Genomic DNA, 17,857 nt, shown 5'->3' on the forward strand with positions numbered 1-17,857 from the left:
TACTACATCATTAGCCTTTACCCCGCCTGTACCGTTACCTGTTTGGACTCCCTGTGTATGACCTTCTGCCTGCCCCTGGACCCAGCTACCTGCCTCCTCCTGTGGTCCTTTACAAATAAACACCTCCTGCGCTTGAAACCAGCTCTCTGTCTCCCATCGTATTCATTACACCAGGCCTAAACCCTGATTGGTTTATATTAAAAATACAATTATCAGATAAAAAGGAACAAAGTTGTACATCAACCAAGGATTCAAAAATCCTAGCTAAAGAAGGTAGTCTTGAAAAGGGGCGATAGTTGTCAACATCATTTGTATCCCCACCCTTGTGGAGTGGCAGGACATACACTGATTTCCATGCTTTTGGAATAACAATGTTAAATAAAAACTGTGAGCCACTAAGCCAGCAATAAAGGGAGCTGCACACTTAAGCAGAACAGGCTCCAAATGATCTGCCCCTGTGGATTCTTTCCCTCAAATTTTAGTAAAGCATCCAGGACGTTGTTTTATCAGTGAATTTCCAAAAAGAAATCTCCTGACCAGCATTTTCAGTATCATTCAATAGATTTTCACCATCTACATCCAAACTACTCTTTTCAAGAGCTTGCTTTGAAATACTTTCAAGGATATAGCCCCAAAGATAAAATGTTGATTAAATTATTTAATGATATCAATTTTGTCAGTAATAGGGCCAGAATCTAAATTAATTTATTGGGGGTGAGAAAAGGAGACACAACCTTTCAGTGTACATTCAGATAGTTTATTGAAATAATAATCAGATGTTTTTTTAACTAGTTTTACACACAGATTTATCAATTGCCTAAAAGGCTGCCAACCTGGGCCCGAGTCTGGGAATCTAGCTTTGGCTCCGGCAGCATCTCTGTTGTGTATGAGTTCAGATAGCTCTGGATGGAACCAAGGACAATAATAATTTAATTATCAGTTTTTTAAAGGGAGCATGTATATCTACAATACAATTGAAAACATTTGAGAAGTGGTTCAGAGCCCAATCTGGGTCAGGTATAGATGCAGTACAATCAAAGTTACCTAAATAAAGGTCACAAAAGAAGGCCTGTTCATTGAAATGTTTAAAATTCTTCTTGTTGATAAAACGAGGTTTGGATCTAGGCATCTCTATATCCCTGAAACACACAATGGGACAGTGGTCACTAATATCCAAAGCAAATACCAGACTCCCAGCACATTTCTCTGGAATATGTGTAAATATGAGGTCAATCAAAGTCGATTTCATAGGGTCCTTTAAGTTTGGACGAGTGGGCTTTGTAATCAGCTGAGACAAATTTAGATGAGTACAAAAAGCCTTTAAACAGTCAGAATCCTGCGTTCCCCGTGCAATATTAAAATCTCCAGCGATCAACACCTCTGGGGTAGTAAAAATGGCAATTAAATCAGTGAGTTTGTTTAATACACACTTCTTGGCGGAGGGTGGACGATAGATTCCTATAACTGTTATTTTTGAGTTTGAAGACTGAAGACTTAAACTGAAGACTTAAAGGCAACAATTGAAATGGTTTAGGACTGAACGTAGCCTTCAACAGAGACACAGAAAGAAGATTATTTGTGTAAATAGCAACACCACCACGTTTGCCTTTCCTACCAGCCCTAAACACATTGTAACCATCCATAGAAACGTCAGAGTCCAGGGTATTATCAGTTAACCAGGTTTCAGATAAAATACAAATATCAGTGTCTGCTTGAGAGCCCAGATCTTGACATGATCGATATTAGATAATACTGTAGACTACGAATGTTAAGATGTCAAAATGTAAAACCTTTTCTGCATTTAAAATCAATACAAGTCAAATTACTTTGAGATTTCAGAGCAACAGGAGACTCAAAGATTGGATTATACCTATTAGGAAAAGAAAACAAAGTAGGAATATCAATTACATTTCTCCGGTTAGCACCATTAGGCATGTCACCACGTTCAGATACAACATGTGGAACTCTCACAGTGACCAAAGAGGAGAGAGTAAAAACTGACTTAAATGTAATGCTAATATTGTCCTCACATCATACTGTGATCATACTGTCATCATTGTTCGGTAAGATAATATAGCATAAAAACACAAGACAATATAAGATAACACAAACCAACACCGTCACAGTGGATAACCATACGGTCACCATCGGTTAGTTAGACTGCATTTAACCCTGTACCCAACAAAATATGACACAACACATCTCTTCAGGACGACAGCGTTGACTGCATAACACAGGGCAGCACAACACACCAAGGCACTCCCCACCCGTTTCAATAACTAATAGTACACCATCCACCCAGCAGATGGCACTGTCTCCTAGGAAATAGCAGGGAACAGTCAACACTGCAGTGTTTGGCTGCAGATGTGTTCTGAAAACCGTTAAAAGAGCATCCGTCTTCTCAACTATCCCCCTAGCTAACCAACTCAATTGTCTTCTTCCTCATACCGATATGCTTTATACATCCAGGTACATGAAAAGAGATTAGGTGAATAGGGCCCATGAACCAAAACACGCTTGCATCACGAGAAGGAAGTCATGTTGGCCTTCATCCAGATACCCAGTGAAAAGTACCCTAATCTCAAATCAACCCAAAGCCCCTACCGTCTAGATTCTAGATGTAAGGCACTTATGGAGATCTGACAGGATTGGATAGGTGTCCGTAAACATGGCAAATATTCCACCTGGCCTATCAGAGGGCAAGATGGAGCTGCCACCAAATTTCTTACACCTATCAAATCCTCTCAGATCTACACAAGTACCTAGGGGGGAGACACTAGGGGCTGATTTGGGATTGAGAGGTTAGAGTGCAATGATATATTGGTACACAAAATGCTAGGCTAAGAAAGCTGAATGATGGATTGATTGATTTTATTAGATGAATTAAAACATGCTAAAAAAACATTTTTTAAAGCTCATCGTGTGCCGGCAGGCTCAGACAATATCAATGATAGGAGCATGCTGCGTAAATGGACAATGAGACATAGCCGGGGGATGTAGGGGTGCTGCAGGACCCCCTGATAAATAAAAGTTACAAAAAATCTTTGTTTCACTGAACATGCCATACAAATAAAGGCATTTTAATTTATATGAAGAGTGCCTTATTCCTCCTTTCTATTTGATGATCAATTTACCCCTTTAACCAAATAGCACATTCTATCTACAAAGACCTACTGTCTACCCTAGCAGTACTGCCCCCTTCCTCATGTTTTATATAAGAATATAAGATACTTCATCAAGTGAAGGTAATAATGGCACTGAGTGTACAAAACAGTAATATTGAGTTGCACCCCCTTATGCCCTCAGAACAACCTCAAATTGTCAGGGCATGGACTACAAGGTGCCAAAAGCGTTCCACAGGGATGCTTTTCCACAGGGAAGCATTGTGACTCCAATGCTTCCCACAGTTCTGTCGAATTGGCTGGATGTCCTTTGGGTGGTGGACCATTCTTGATACACCCTGAAACTGTTGAGTGTGAAAAACCCAGGAGCGTTGCAGTTCTTGACACACTCAAACCGGTGAGCTTGGCACCTACTACTTTGGATTTTAAATTATACAAAATGCAGAATGTCAGCTTTAATTTGAGGGTATTTTCATCCATATTAGGTTAGCAGTTTAGAAATTACAACACTTTTTGTGCATATTCCTCCCATTTTAGGGAACCAAAAGTATTGGGAGAAAATCACATATCTGTATTAAAGTAGTGAAAAGTTCAGTATTTTGTCCTATATTCCTAGCACAGGTTTCATATTATTTTGTGCCCAATAGAAATTAAAGGTAAATATGTAGTGTCATTTTTGAGTTACAGGTATAGAATCTGTTTCTACACTTCTACATTAACGTGAATGCTACCATGATTATAGATGATCCTGAATTAATCGTGAATAATGATGTTAGAGAAAGCTACAGAAGCACAAATATCATACCCCCCCAAAAAATATTGGGGGTATGATATTTGAGAGTCTAACTTTCTCATTCATCATTATTCACAATTCATTCAGGATTATCAGTAATCATGGCAGCATTCACATATTCTATTATTATTTACAAATAATGATTATTTGTATATTATTTCCAAAATGACACAATACATTATTTACCATTCATTTCTGGCGGGTAAGAACGTTGGGCCAGTAACCGAAAGGTTGCTGGATCGAATCCCCAGAGCTGACAAGGTAAAAATATGTCATTCTGCCACCTGAGCAAGGCTGTCAACCCACTATTCCCCGGGCGCCAATGGCGTGGATGTCGATTAAGGTAGCCCCCCTGCATCTCTCTGATTCAAAGGGGTTGGGTTAAATGCGAAAAACCCATTTTAGTTGAATGCATTCAGTTGTACAACTGACTAGGTATCCCCCTTTTCTATGTACATAAAGTGGAGTCATTTCTAAACGGTTCACCCGATATGGATGAAATTATTTGTATCATTTCAAATCCAAAGTGCTGGAGTACAGAGCCAAAACAACAACAAATGTCACTGTCCCAATACTTTTGGAGCTCACTGTTGGTGCCAAAAGGCCTTTATTTGAAATTATGCAATACTGTACAAACAAACCAACATGTATTTATATGCTATAGTTTATAAAATATATCTGATATTTTTGCCCACACAATTCCACACATAAATTAATTTAATCTGAAAGAACATTCACAGTCATGTACCAACATATTTCCTTTCACCCTTTAATTATAACTATTTTCCTTTGGGTTGTTCTACTACAGAACAAGAAACCTGGATTCGGATAGAATTAAGTGGTTATAAGCAAACTGACAGTAAGTGTACAATGAAACACTGGAGACTGGGAGAGACACAGGCACAATTAACAAAGACAACAGGGGAATCACACGGAACTATAGCTATAAAGTTCAAGCATTTCAATCATCATATTTCATAAATTAAAGTTACAGCAACAACATACAATTAATATGTATCCATTGTTTTGGTGTGGTATTGTATAGCTATATTGTAATAAAATAATCTCCTAAAACGATATAATAGCAAGATGACACAATGTCATGTAGCTAGTAGACTCTCATTTTGTATTTCCCGATAAACACTCCCTGACATTCACAACTAAAAGGACAGTGATGCTAATCAAAGGTTGTCGTGACAGGGTACCACATAGAGGTTCTGTTTAATGGACACTATAAAAACTTCCTGCATAGAAAAACATCAACATGGAAAAGTACAGATGTCAATGGGACTCTAAAATCAGTGGTTCCAAAACTTTGCATTGAGGCATTGACCCTTTTTGATGTGCTTGTGAGCCACCAAACCAGGGGAGAACGACTGCCCCCTCTCATTGAAGCCACAAAGTTCAAGGTCGACCGCGATACTGCAGGCATTGTTTGCAGAAAACAGGATCTCCACTTACAGTGAATGGGAAAAGGGCAATCTTTGTGAAGACAATCATGGTACCAATAATTGTTTCTATTACACCAGATGTGTGTCCTTGAACCAATTGTTTTAAAATCGCACACAGAAGAAGTTATAAGGACAAATGACCCCCACGATGAAATCGCGAAGGGGAGGGGGGACTCTGGATCTGTCTCCGTCTGTTAGTATGTTTGTTACATGCAATATCTCAAACAGCACTGGCCAGATTTGGACAAAACTTATTGAATGATGCGTCTTGCCATAGAGATCAGTAATTTACAAAATTACACTGATTGGCCAGATGGTGGCGCTATAACAAGCAATTGAAAATGCAATCTTTGAATGGTCACACCGCTAACCCCATTTGACCTAAAGTCATGAAATTCGGGACATAGGTCCCTCTCCTCACAAGGAAAACATTTGCCTCAGGGAGCCATAAGGTCTGCCATGATGGATTTTCCTCAATTTAGAATTTTGTGATTTAAAAAAAAAACGCTACTCCTCAGGCACTGAATGACCGATCTGCACGAAACTTGATCTTAAAACACTACTCCTCTGGCACTGAATGACCGATCTACACAAAACCTGATCTTAAAACACTACTCCTCTGGCACTGAATGACCGATCTACACGAAACTTGATCTTAAAACACTACTCCTCTGGCACTGAATGACCGATCTACACAAAACCTGATCTTAAAACACTACTCCTCTGGCACTGAATGACCGATCTTCACGAAACATGACCTTAAAATGCTACTCCTCAGGCACCGAATGACTGATCTGCACGAAACTTGATCTTAAAACGCTATTCCTCTGGCACCGAATGACCGATCTGCACGAAACTTGATATGTGGCATCATTGGGAAAAGGTCCCTCAACGCATTCCTTTCCAGACTAGTACCTAAAACAACATGGTCTGGCACATAAATGCATTTAAATCAGTTAAGGGTATCCGTATTGTAACAATATTTGGTACACATGTTGCAAACACTGTTTAAACTCAACATATGCAAGAACAATCATATCGACTACACGGTGGCGCAATAACAGGTACATGTTTATATCTCTTGATCTGTTTGACTAAGTGATTAAATGTGGCACCCATGCTCAGGGATATGAGTCTAGCTTACCCACACGATTTATCAGACACCACTGGCCCGAGTTTGACTAAACTTGGGTGAATGATGCGTCTTGCTACATAGATCCGCCATTTCCAAAATTACACTAATTGGCCAAAACCCTGTGGTAATCAAGTGTACATGCATAAGTCACACACAAAATCTCAGATACCACTTGCCCGATTTTGATGAAGCTTGGGTGAATGATGAGTCTTGCCATACAGATCCATCACTTACAAAATTACACGGATTGGCCCAAGGGGGACGACTTGTTTATTGTTGCCTCGTTTTAGTTGCAAATTGCAGCCTGCAGTATCCCGGTCGGACTTTAACATTGATACTCAATGAGATGGGGAAGCACTGAGCTAGCCTGCAATATCACTTCCTGGAGTAGCTCAAACTGCGTATGTTATGTATTCTATAGACGCCATCTTAACTTACTTTTTTGGCTTCAAATGGGCTATTGAGTCTTCACATAGGAATTAATGGTGTCATGGGATTGGCTTTGTACATTCATATAGAGTCTTTAAACCAAACAGCTAAAGCGTTGTTTCTAACAATCAACGTTCTTGAAATGGCCTTAACTGCAAATCAAGAGACATTTTCCTGTGTCCACAAGCCACCATTTTGAGAAAAAACTGATCATAACGTCCCACAGATGTAAGATGGCTGCTGATGGAGACTTGCGAGGAGGATGTCCACGCTGTCACTTCCCCAATCAGTCAAGTATGAATGGGATATGCTTGAAAAAACCTTGAAAGAACGTTTTAAGAAACGTTTCAACCACCAGAGTACTGTGTTGACACTGAGCGCTCAGAGCTATAGTTGTCTATCCTAGTTCTCGTTCCATATGTGAGCATGGTTGAATTTTCTGAGTTTCCCCTTTAAATATCTATGAGGTCATCACCACTCTCGTCACTCTCAACGGTCAGCTGACGCGTCCACCATTTCTTGACCTCTGACCCCGAGGAGGCTTCGTCACTCACAGGGTTCATCTTACACACCATGGACTTGACACTGGTACGACCTGGACAGATAGAGAGAGAAGAGACAGTATGTGAGAATCTGTTGGCATACAGCATTGCTCCAATGTTATAGTTTAGTCATGCAGATGACATGGTTCGACACACATTGACACTGGTCAGTCACATTGGTTTTGTGAGCACAGAGTTGATCTTTGTTGACACTGCACACACACACACGAGCGCACATACACAAACGTGACTGACCTGCAGGTAGTCTCCACTGTCCCAGTTTCCTCTGAGGGCGTTCTGAGGAGTCCTGTCTGTATCCCCCACGGTCTGACAGAGTAGGACTCAGCAGCTGTTGGAGACCACTCAACTACAGGTAGGTAGGTGTAGAAAAGATTTATAGTACAAGTATGAAACATTGTATAATTTCCTGTTATGAGCATTCACCCAAAAAATTGTACTGGGGGTTTATTACCTGGCATATGAGTACCTACTACAGACTGTACAGAAAACCTTACCATAGAAACTCTACCATCTTATCCATCTTGCTGGTGTGAGGTGTGTGTGGTTCAATTAATGTTTGTGCGTGTGTGTGTGTGTGTGATTGTGTGCGCGCGTGTGTGTACCTCTGGCTGTGTTGAATGGTCCTGGTTAGCGTTGATGTCCTCACTAGGCAGGGTGGTCTGTATGCTGGGGGGGTTGAGGAAGCGACTGAGCTCCTGCTGCTGGCTCTCTCTCAGGCTGTGGATGATGCTGCACGACTGCTGCTGCTTCTGTAGCAGAGAGAGAGAGTCCTCAAAGAGAGAGTCCTCAAAGGACACTATACAGCACAGAACAAACCACAAAAGCTATGGAACAGTGTATACAAACATGACTTCTGTGTATTTTGTAGGGGAAGTGACAGGGGAGTGGATCCTCACAAAACTAAACAGAACAATTGGTTCTCTCAAAATACAAAACTACACAATTGGCAGTTCCTTCAAGCATGACTGTTGCTGTTACTGTAGGAGAGCGAGTGCAGTGGGTCCTCACAAAACACCTGACAGCACAAAGCAGTAAGTCCACAAGAACAATCAACTCACTTCGTGTGTGTTTGTGTGTGTGTATACAGTTGAAGTCGGAAGTTTACATACACCTTAGCCAAATGCATTTAAACTCACTTTTTCACAATTCCTGAGATTTAATCCTCCTAAAAATTCCCTGTCTTAGGTCAGTTAGGGTCACCACTTTATTTTAAGAATGTGAAATGTCAGAATAATAGTAGAGAGAATGATTTATTTCAGCTTTTATTTCTTTCATCACATTCCCAGTGGGACAGAATTTTACATAAACTTAATTAGTATTTGGTAGCATTGGCTTTAAATTGTTTAACTTGGGTCAAATGTTTTGGGTAGCCTTCCACAAGCTTCCCACAATAAGTTGGGTGAATTTCGGCCAATTCCTCCTGACAGAGCTGGTGTAACTGAGTCAGGTCTGTAGGCCTCCTTGCTTGCACACGCTTTTTCAGTTCTGCCCACAAATGTTTTATAGGATGAGGTCAGGGCTTTGTGATGGCCACTCCAATACCTGGACTTTGTTGTCCTTAAGCCATTTTGCCACAACTTTGGAAGTATGCTTGGGGTCATTGTCCATTTGGAAGATCCATTTGCGACCAAGCTTTAACTTCCTGACTGATGTCTTGAGATGTTGCGTCAATATATCCACATAATTTTCCTACCTCATGATGCCATCTATTTTGTGAAGTGCACCAGTTCCTCCTGCAGCAAAGCACCCCCACCACATGATGCTGCCACCCCCGTGCTTCACGGTTTGGATGGTGTTCTTCGGCTTGCAAGTCTCCCCCTTTTTCCTCCAAACATAACGATGGTCATTATGGCCAAACAGTTCTATTTTTGTTTCATCAGACCAGAGGACATTTCTCCAAAAAGTATGATCTTTGTCCCCATGTGCAGTTGCAAACTGTAGTCTGGCTAATTTATGGCGGTTTTGGAGCAGTGGCTCCTTCCTTGCTGAGCAGCCTTTCAGGTTATGTGGATATAGGACTCGTTTTACTGTGGATATAGATATTTTTGTACCTGTTTCCTCCAGCATCTTCACAAGGTCCTTTGCTGTTGTTCTGGGATTGATTTGCACTTTTTGCACCAAAGTATGTTCATCTCTAGGAGACAGAACGCGTCTCCTTCCTGAGCGGTATGACGGCTGGAAATTGCTCCCAAGGATGAACCAGACTTGTGGAGGTCTACAATGTTTTTCTGATGTCTTGGCTGATTTCCTTTGATTTTCCCATGATGTCAAGCAAAGAGGCCCTGAGTTTGAAGGTAGGCCTTGAAATACTTCCACAGGTACACCTCCAATTGACTTAAATGATGTCATTTAGCCTATCAGAAGCTGCTGAAGCCATGACTTAATTTTCTGGAATTTTCCAAGCTGTTTAAAGGCACAGTCAACTTAGTATATGTAAACTTCTGACCTACTGGAATTGTGATACAGTGAATTATAAGTAAAATAATCTGTCTGTAAACAATTGTTGGAAAAAGTATAATATATACTGTATATACACATTACGAGTCAAAATTTTGGACACACCTACTCATTCCAGGGTTTCTCTTAATTTGTACTATTTTCTGTATTGTAGAATAATAGTGAAGACATTAAAACTATGAAATAACACATATGGAATCATATAGTAACCAAAAAAGTGACACGACATGATCCACCACCCAAAGCAGATCCAGCCAACTTGACAACTGTGGAAAGCATTGGAGTCAACATGGGCCAGCATCCCTGAGGAATGCCCAGACGAATTGGGGCGGTGCTTAAGGCAAAAGGAGGGGGGAGGGGGTGCAAGTCAATAAAGTATGGTGTTCTTAATGTTTGGATCTCTTACAGCACGGATGCGTTTGAGGCACTTCTTGAGCCACATGCGTATGGTCTGCTTGGCCACCTCTTCTTCTATGGTGTACTCCAGCTGCTCTCTAGCCAGCAGCTCCTCCAGCTGTAGAGACTTCCTGATATCCACTGAACGGTATGACAACATACTGCAGAAACACAGGAGGACATGGAAGAGAAAGAAGAGAAGAATGACATAACTGTGGGCTAAAATAACTGTGGGCTAAAATACATCCTAATAAACGACAACTATATAATGTTTTACAAGAACTAAATAGGTCTACAGAACAATATGAAAACACACTGTGGGAAACAATACAGCCCCCCCCCCCACACACACAAAAAAACTTATATTAGTATTAAGCATGTGTGTTTAGTGTGCACGTTGTGGAAAGTGTGTCTATGTGTGTGTGCTATTGTCACCTGAGCACGTCGTGGAAGGTGACGTCCCCTCCGTTGTGCAGCCTCTCCATCTCATAGCACATGTGTTTGAATAGCAGCTTGTCCTTATCCAGGTCTACCTCTAGCCTGCCCCTCAGCAGACGCAGCAGGAATTTCACCCGCGATGTTGGGATCACTCCCTGAGAGAGAGTGGATAAAGGTCACCCTACCTGTCCAGACTTTTCTTTTCCTCCCTCCATCCCTCCAGCTCTTCTCCACTTCCATCCCTTGCATCTCCACATGGTTTCTTCCCTATCATATCAGTTGGTTTCTCCCGCTCTCTCTGTATCTCTCCTTTCTCTCACTCTCCCTCCATCCATCTCTCCAGCTCTTCCCCACTTCCAACCCTTGCGTCTCCACATGGTTTCTTCCCTATCATATCAGTTGGTTTCTCCCGCTCTCTCTGTATCTCTCCTTTCTCTCACTCTATCTATCTCTCCAGCTTTCATCCACTTCCAAACCTTCACTCCCCACAAGGTTCCCTCTCTCTCTCTCTCTCTCTCTCACTCACCTCTCTCTTGTCATCCACATTGTTCCAGATAATCTGAAAGTGTCGGAGGTCGTTGTAGCTCAGTAGCTGGTCCTCCTCAGTGGAGTAGAAGAGAGAGAAGTTCTCCACAATGATGGCTGCAAAACACACACATATCTGGGGTTCTCTCACATGTCTGAACATTTCAATGTAGTATACTTACATGCAGCAGATATGTCTGGGACACAACAATGACATCTCATGCAAGAGTTATTTACATCTAGAATTTGCTACCATACTGACTTTTACGCCTTTACGCTCCAATTATGTTTACTGATTTATCACCTTTGTTACAGGATCTGGCTTATCCATTTATATTTTGAAGTTGGATGCTAGCACATTAGCACGTGGGGCGCACTCACTGGTGTCAACTCGTTAGTCAGTATATATTATACCTGTTCTGGTTGGTCAACTCGTTAGTCAGTATATATTATACCTGTTCTGGTTGGTCAACTCGTTAGTGGAAAGATGCTTTACCTTGCTGGCCCAGGTGCTATTTAAGAGTGGCTGGTTCAGTGCTCCAGTGGTCTTGAGAAACGTGGAGGGTTAACACCTTTAGTTGGCTCTCCAAATGTGATTTCCTAGACCAACAATCCTTTATCAGATCTTCCCTGTTTTTGTTTTGTTCCACTTTTTGGTTTGCTTCCTGTCTAAGTTTGGTGTGGTTTTTTCTTTTGTTTGCCTCTTTTTGGGCAAATTTAGTGGGCGCTCATGTCTTTTAGGTCCCAGTTGCTGCTAGTCAACTTTCAGTGGACACCCCCATGAGTGTCTTTCAGAACCTCTCTTAAAACCACACCTGTTTCATTTTGGTTATTGTCAGTGACTCTTTGTTAGTTCTCTAGCATCAATTCTTGTTTTTCTTTCTGGGGAATAACACCTTTCATGGGATATTCTCCAACTAGCATTGGAGAGGTCGAAGAACCATACATGGCTAACGGCACCTGCAATTAGATGTTTATAGCCTTCAGTAAATGGATTGTGAATGATTGGTGACTGGTGAAATGTTATACTTAGTCATTTCCCTACAACACTAACATCATCAAGCACTGTAGGCATCTAAGGGACAAGTTGCTCTAACAGACACAGTCCATAAAACCACAATGATATATATATTTTGACAGACAAAATGAAAAAAAAAATCCAGAAAATCACATTGTAGGATTATTTACAAATTTATTTGCAAATGATGGTGGAAAATAAGTATTTGGTCAACAACAAAAGTATCTCAACACTTTGTTTTATACCCTTTGTTGGCAATGACAGAGGTCAAACGTTTTCTGTAAGTCTTCACAAGGGTTTCACACACTGTTGCTGGTATTTTGGCCCATTCCTCCATGCAGATCTCCTCTAGAGCAGTAATGTTTTGGGGCTGTTGCTGGGCAACACGGACTTTCAACTCCCTCCAAAGATTTTCTATGGGGTTGAGATCTGGAGACTAGCTAGGCCACTCCAGGACCTTGAAATGCTTCTTACGAAGCCACTTCTTCGTTGCCCGGGCGGTGTGTTTGGGATCATTGTCATGCTGAAAGACCCAGCCACGTTTCATCTTCAATGCCCTTGCTGATGGAAGGAGGTTTTCACTCTAAATCTCATGATACATGGCACCTTTACACGGATCAGTCGTCCTGGTCCCTTTGCAGAAAAACAGCCCCAAAGCATGATGTTTCCACCCCCATGCTTCACAGTAGGTACGGTGTTCTTTGGATGCAACTCAGCATTCTTTGTCCTCCAAAGACGACGAGTTGAGTTTTTCCAAAAAGTTATATTTTGGTTTCATCTGACCATATGACATTCTCCCAATCTTCTTCTGGTTCATCCAAATGCTCTCTAGCAAACTTCAGACGGGCCTGGACAGGTACTGGCTTCAGCAGGGGGACACGTCTGGCACTGCAGGATTTGAGTCCCTAGCGGCGTAGTGTGTTACTGATGGTAGGCTTTGTTACTTTGGTCCCAGCTCTCTGCAGGTCATTCACTAGGTCCCCCCGTGTGGTTCTGGGATTTTTGCTCACCGTTCTTGTGATCATTTTGACCCAATGGGGTGAGATCTTGCGTGGAGCCCCAGATCGAGGGAGATTATCAGTGGTCTTGTATGTCTTCTATTCCCTATTAATTGCTCCCACAGTTGATTTCTTCAAACCAAGCTGCTTACCTATTGCAGATTCAGTCTTTCCAGCCTGGTGCAGGTCTACAATTTTGTTTCTGGTGTCCTTTGACAGCTCTTTGGTCTTGGCCATAGTGGAGTTTGGAGTGTGACTGTTTGAGGTTGTGGACAGGTGTCTTTTATACTGATAACAAGTTCAAACAGGTGCCATTAATACCGGTAATGAGTGGAGGACAGAGGAGCCTCTTAAAGAAGAAGTTACAGGTCTGTGAGAGACAGAAATCTTGCTTGTTTGTAGGTGACCAAATACTTATTTTCCACCATCATTTGCAAATAAATTCATAAAACATTTTTTTTTCCATTTTGTCTGTCATAGTTGAAGTGTACCTATGATGAAAATTACAGGTCTCTCTCATCTTTTTAAGTGGGAGAACTTGCACAATTGGTGGCTGACTAAATACTTTTTTTGCGCCACTGTATATGCCAGATCATATTCAGAGGGAGATGGATAGCTAGAGTTGATGTTGGCTCACTTCCTAAACACCCCTGACATTAATTTAGACTGTGCCACTGTCCTTGCACACACACACACACACACACACACACACACACACACACACACACACACACACACACACACACACACACACACACACACACACACACACACACACACACACACACACACACACACACACACACACACACACACACAGATTTCTGCATGGCAAGGTTTGATGATGAGGTCAGTAATAACAGTGCTAAACTGTCATGAGGAGAGATTAAACTGTTTATTGTGCTTTATGAGACAGTCACACACGTCTCGTACCACAGGAAATGAAATATGTGCCTGAGCGATGATACAGGAAATTGTCCTTTACCATGAGTGGCTTATGCACACGCATGCACGCTCGCACACGCACGCTCGCACACACACCACATTTGGAAAGGCTTTATTCAAAGTCAAAGTCAAGCTTATATGATTAGGGCACACACACACTTACCCACGAGGAGGTTAAGCATGATGTAAGCAATGATGACATAGAAGGAGCAAAAGTAGATGAGTGCCCCTGCGTAGTTCCCACAGTCCGTCTCCCAGTAGCGATGCTTATCAGGGGTACAGAACGGAGGCTGCACCTGAGGAGGGGAACATCCCAAACACGGTGTTATCAACATGAGGCCCCATACTACAACGTGAACCCACAGAAAGAATTGAAATATATTTAATTATCTAACTATGCTGGGGCCAACGTTATGAAAATGTATGCACGCAAGTCGTTTTTGATAACACTGTCTGCTAAATGGCATATATTGTCATATTTAATGAGCAAAAATATAAACGCAACATGTAAAGTGTTGGTCTCATGAGCTGGAATAAAAGATAACCGAACTTATACCCACAAAAACCTTATTTCACTCAACTTTTGTGCACAAATTTCTTTCCATCTCTGTTAGTGAGCATTTCTCATTTGACAAGATAATCCATCCACCTGACAAGTGTTGCATATCAACAAGCATGATCATTACACAAGTGCACCTTGTGCCGTGGACAATAAAAGGCCACTCTAAAATGTGCAGTTTTGTCACACAACACATCGTCTGAGACCAGCCACCCGGACATCTGATGAAACTGTGGGTTTGTACAACCAAAGAATTTCTGCGCAACTGTCATAAACCTTCTCCGGGAAGCTCATCTGCATGTTCGTCGTCCTCAACAGGGTCTTGACCTGACATGCAGTTCAGCGTCATAAAACAAACTTCAGTGGGCAAATGCTCACCTTCAATGTCTACTGGCACGCCGGAGAAGTGTGCTCTTCATGTACACTACAGTTTAAACATTTGGGGTCAATGTCCTTGTTTTTTTAAAGAAAAGCACTTTTTTGTCCATTAAAATAACATCAAATTGATCAGAAATACAGTGTGGACCTTGTTAATGTTGTAAATGACTATTGTAGCTGGAAACCATCACACCTGTGTTCCAATGGCACGTTGTGTTAGCTGATCCAAGTTTATAATTTTAAAAGGATAATTGATCATTAGAAAGCCCTTTTGCAATTATGTTAGCTCAGCTGAAAACTGTTGTCCTGATTAAAGAAGCAATAAAACTATTCTTGTTCTGAGAAATGAAGGCTATTACATGCAAGCAATTGCCAAGAAACTGAAGATCTTGTACAACACTGTGTATTATTCCCTTCACAGAACAGCGGGGACTGGGAGACTAGTCAGGATTGAGGGGATGATGAACGGAGCAAAGTACAGAGAGACCTTTAATGAAAACCTGCTTTAGAGTGCTCAGGACCTCTGACTGGGGTGAAGGTTCACCTTCCAAATGGACAAGGACTCTAAGCACACAGCCAAGACAACACAGTAGTGGCTTAGGGACAAGTCTCTGAATGTCCTTGAGTGGCCCAGCCAGAGCCCGGACTTGAACCAGATCGAACATCTCTGGAGAGACCTGAAAATAGCTGTGCAGCGACCTTCCCCATCCAACCTGACAGAGCTTGAGACGGTCTGCTGAGAAGAATGGGAGAAGTTCCCCAAATACAGGTGTGCCAAGCTTGTCAGCGTCATACCCTAGAAGACTTGAGGCCGTAATCGCTGCCGAAGGTACTGAAGGTTCAAGTACTGCGTAAAAGGGTCTGAATTCTTATGTAAATGTGGCATTTCAGTTTTGTATTTTTTATCAATTAGCAAACATTTATAAAACCTGTTTCTGGTTTGTCATCATGGGGCATTGTGCGTAGATTGATGAAAATTGATTTTTAAAATCAATTTTAGAATAAGGCTGTAACGGATCAGAATGTGGAAAAAAAGTAAATGGGTCTGAATACTTTCCGAATGCACTGTATATACAATTTAAAATATTACATGACATTACATTTCATAACACTTTTCAAAACAAGTAAGTGTGTTCCTTCAGGCCACCATTCTACTACCACATATCTACAATCCAAAATCCATGTGTACGTGTGTGTAGAGTGCATGTCTTATCATGTGTATGTGTAAGCATGTGTCTGTATGTGTGTCTCTTTACAGTCTCCACTGTTCCATAAGGTGTATTTTATCTTTAAAAAAAAATCTGATTCATCAGTAACCCGATGTGGAATAGAGTTCCATGTAGCCATTGCTCTATGTAGTAGTGTGCACCTTCCATAGTCTTTTCTGGACTTGGGGACTGTGAAGAGACCTCTGGTGACATGTCTTGTAGGGTATGCATGGGTGTCTGAGCTGGGTGCTAGTAGTTTAAACAGACAGCTCAGTGCATTCAGCATGTTAACACTTCGTACAAAAACAAGTATTGATGAAGTCAATCTTTCCTGACAATCTCGCCAGCCATGCTGCCCTGTTCTGAGCCAATTGTTGTTTTCAGAGGTCCCTCTTTGTGCCACCTGACCACACAACTGAAGAGTAGTCCAGGTGAGACAAAACTAGGGCCTGTAGGTCCTGCCTTGGGGATATTGCTGTTAAAAAGGCAGAGCAGCACGTTTTAATTAAGGTACAACTTCTCACCACCTTAGCTCCTGTTGTGTCAAACATTTTTGACCATGACAGTTTAAAATCCAGGGTTACTCCAAGCAGTTTAGTCACCTCAACATGCTCAATTTCCACATAATTTATTACAGGATTATGGATTCCTTGCCACCCATTACAGAATGGGTTTATTCCTTGCCACCCATTCTGAAACGAACTGCAGTCTTAAGTGTTGCAGTCTTTTCAGTTGCTTTAGTAGCCAACGTGTAAAGTGTTGAGTCATCCGCATACATTTTTCAATCTTTACTAATGACATGCCACTGGCTTTACTCAAAGCCAGTGGCATGTCATTAGTAAAAATTGAAAAAAGTAAGGGGCATAGACAGCTGCCCCAGGGGAATTCCTGATTCTACCTTGATAATGTTGGAGAGGCTTCCATTAAAGAACACACTGTGTTCTGTTAGACAGGTAACTCTTTATCCACAATATAGCAGGTGGTGTAAAGCCATAACACATACATTTTCCAGCAGCAGACTATGATCGATATTGTCAAAAGCTGCACTTGAAGTCTAACAAAATAGCTCCCACAATCTTTTTATTATCAATTTCTCTCAGCCAATCATCAGTCATTTGTGTAAGTGCTGTGCTTGTTGAGTGCCCTTCCCTATGAGCGTGCTGAAAGTATGTTGTAAATTTGTTTATAGTCAAATAGGATTTTATCTGGTCAAACACAATTTTGTCGAAAAGTTTACTAAGGATTGGTAACAGGCTGATTTACTAACTCAAATGCCAACCAAAGGGGGCTTTACTATTCTTGGGTAGCGGAATGACTTTTGCTTCCCTCCAGGCCTGAGGGCACACAATTTCTAGTAGGCTTAGATTGAAGATATGGCAAATAGTAGTGGCAATATTGTCCGCTATTATCCTCAGTATTTTATATCCAGCTTGTCATTGTTG

The 17,857-nt window shown here is 41.5% G+C and overlaps 1 protein-coding gene across 3 annotated transcripts in view; it reads right to left on the minus strand.

Moving 5' to 3' along the window:
- Window positions 1-4,490: 4,490 nt before the first annotated feature.
- Window positions 4,491-17,857, minus strand: part of nalcn (sodium leak channel, non-selective) — a 277,670-nt gene continuing 264,303 nt past the window's right edge. For all 3 annotated transcript variants that reach the window (XM_024388657.2, XM_042306734.1, XM_024388656.2), the window contains 7 exons: window positions 14,434-14,566; window positions 11,311-11,426; window positions 10,782-10,939; window positions 10,357-10,507; window positions 8,096-8,242; window positions 7,728-7,839; window positions 4,491-7,525 (listed from right to left, as the gene is read on the minus strand). In XM_024388657.2, coding sequence (XP_024244425.1) covers window positions 7,383-7,525; window positions 7,728-7,839; window positions 8,096-8,242; window positions 10,357-10,507; window positions 10,782-10,939; window positions 11,311-11,426; window positions 14,434-14,566 — 960 coding nt within the window. In that variant the 3' untranslated portion in view covers window positions 4,491-7,382. The remainder of the gene's footprint in view (window positions 7,526-7,727; window positions 7,840-8,095; window positions 8,243-10,356; window positions 10,508-10,781; window positions 10,940-11,310; window positions 11,427-14,433; window positions 14,567-17,857) is intronic.

This window comes from Oncorhynchus tshawytscha, linkage group LG26, assembly GCF_018296145.1.
Source record: "Oncorhynchus tshawytscha isolate Ot180627B linkage group LG26, Otsh_v2.0, whole genome shotgun sequence".
Lineage (NCBI taxonomy): Eukaryota > Metazoa > Chordata > Actinopteri > Salmoniformes > Salmonidae > Oncorhynchus > Oncorhynchus tshawytscha.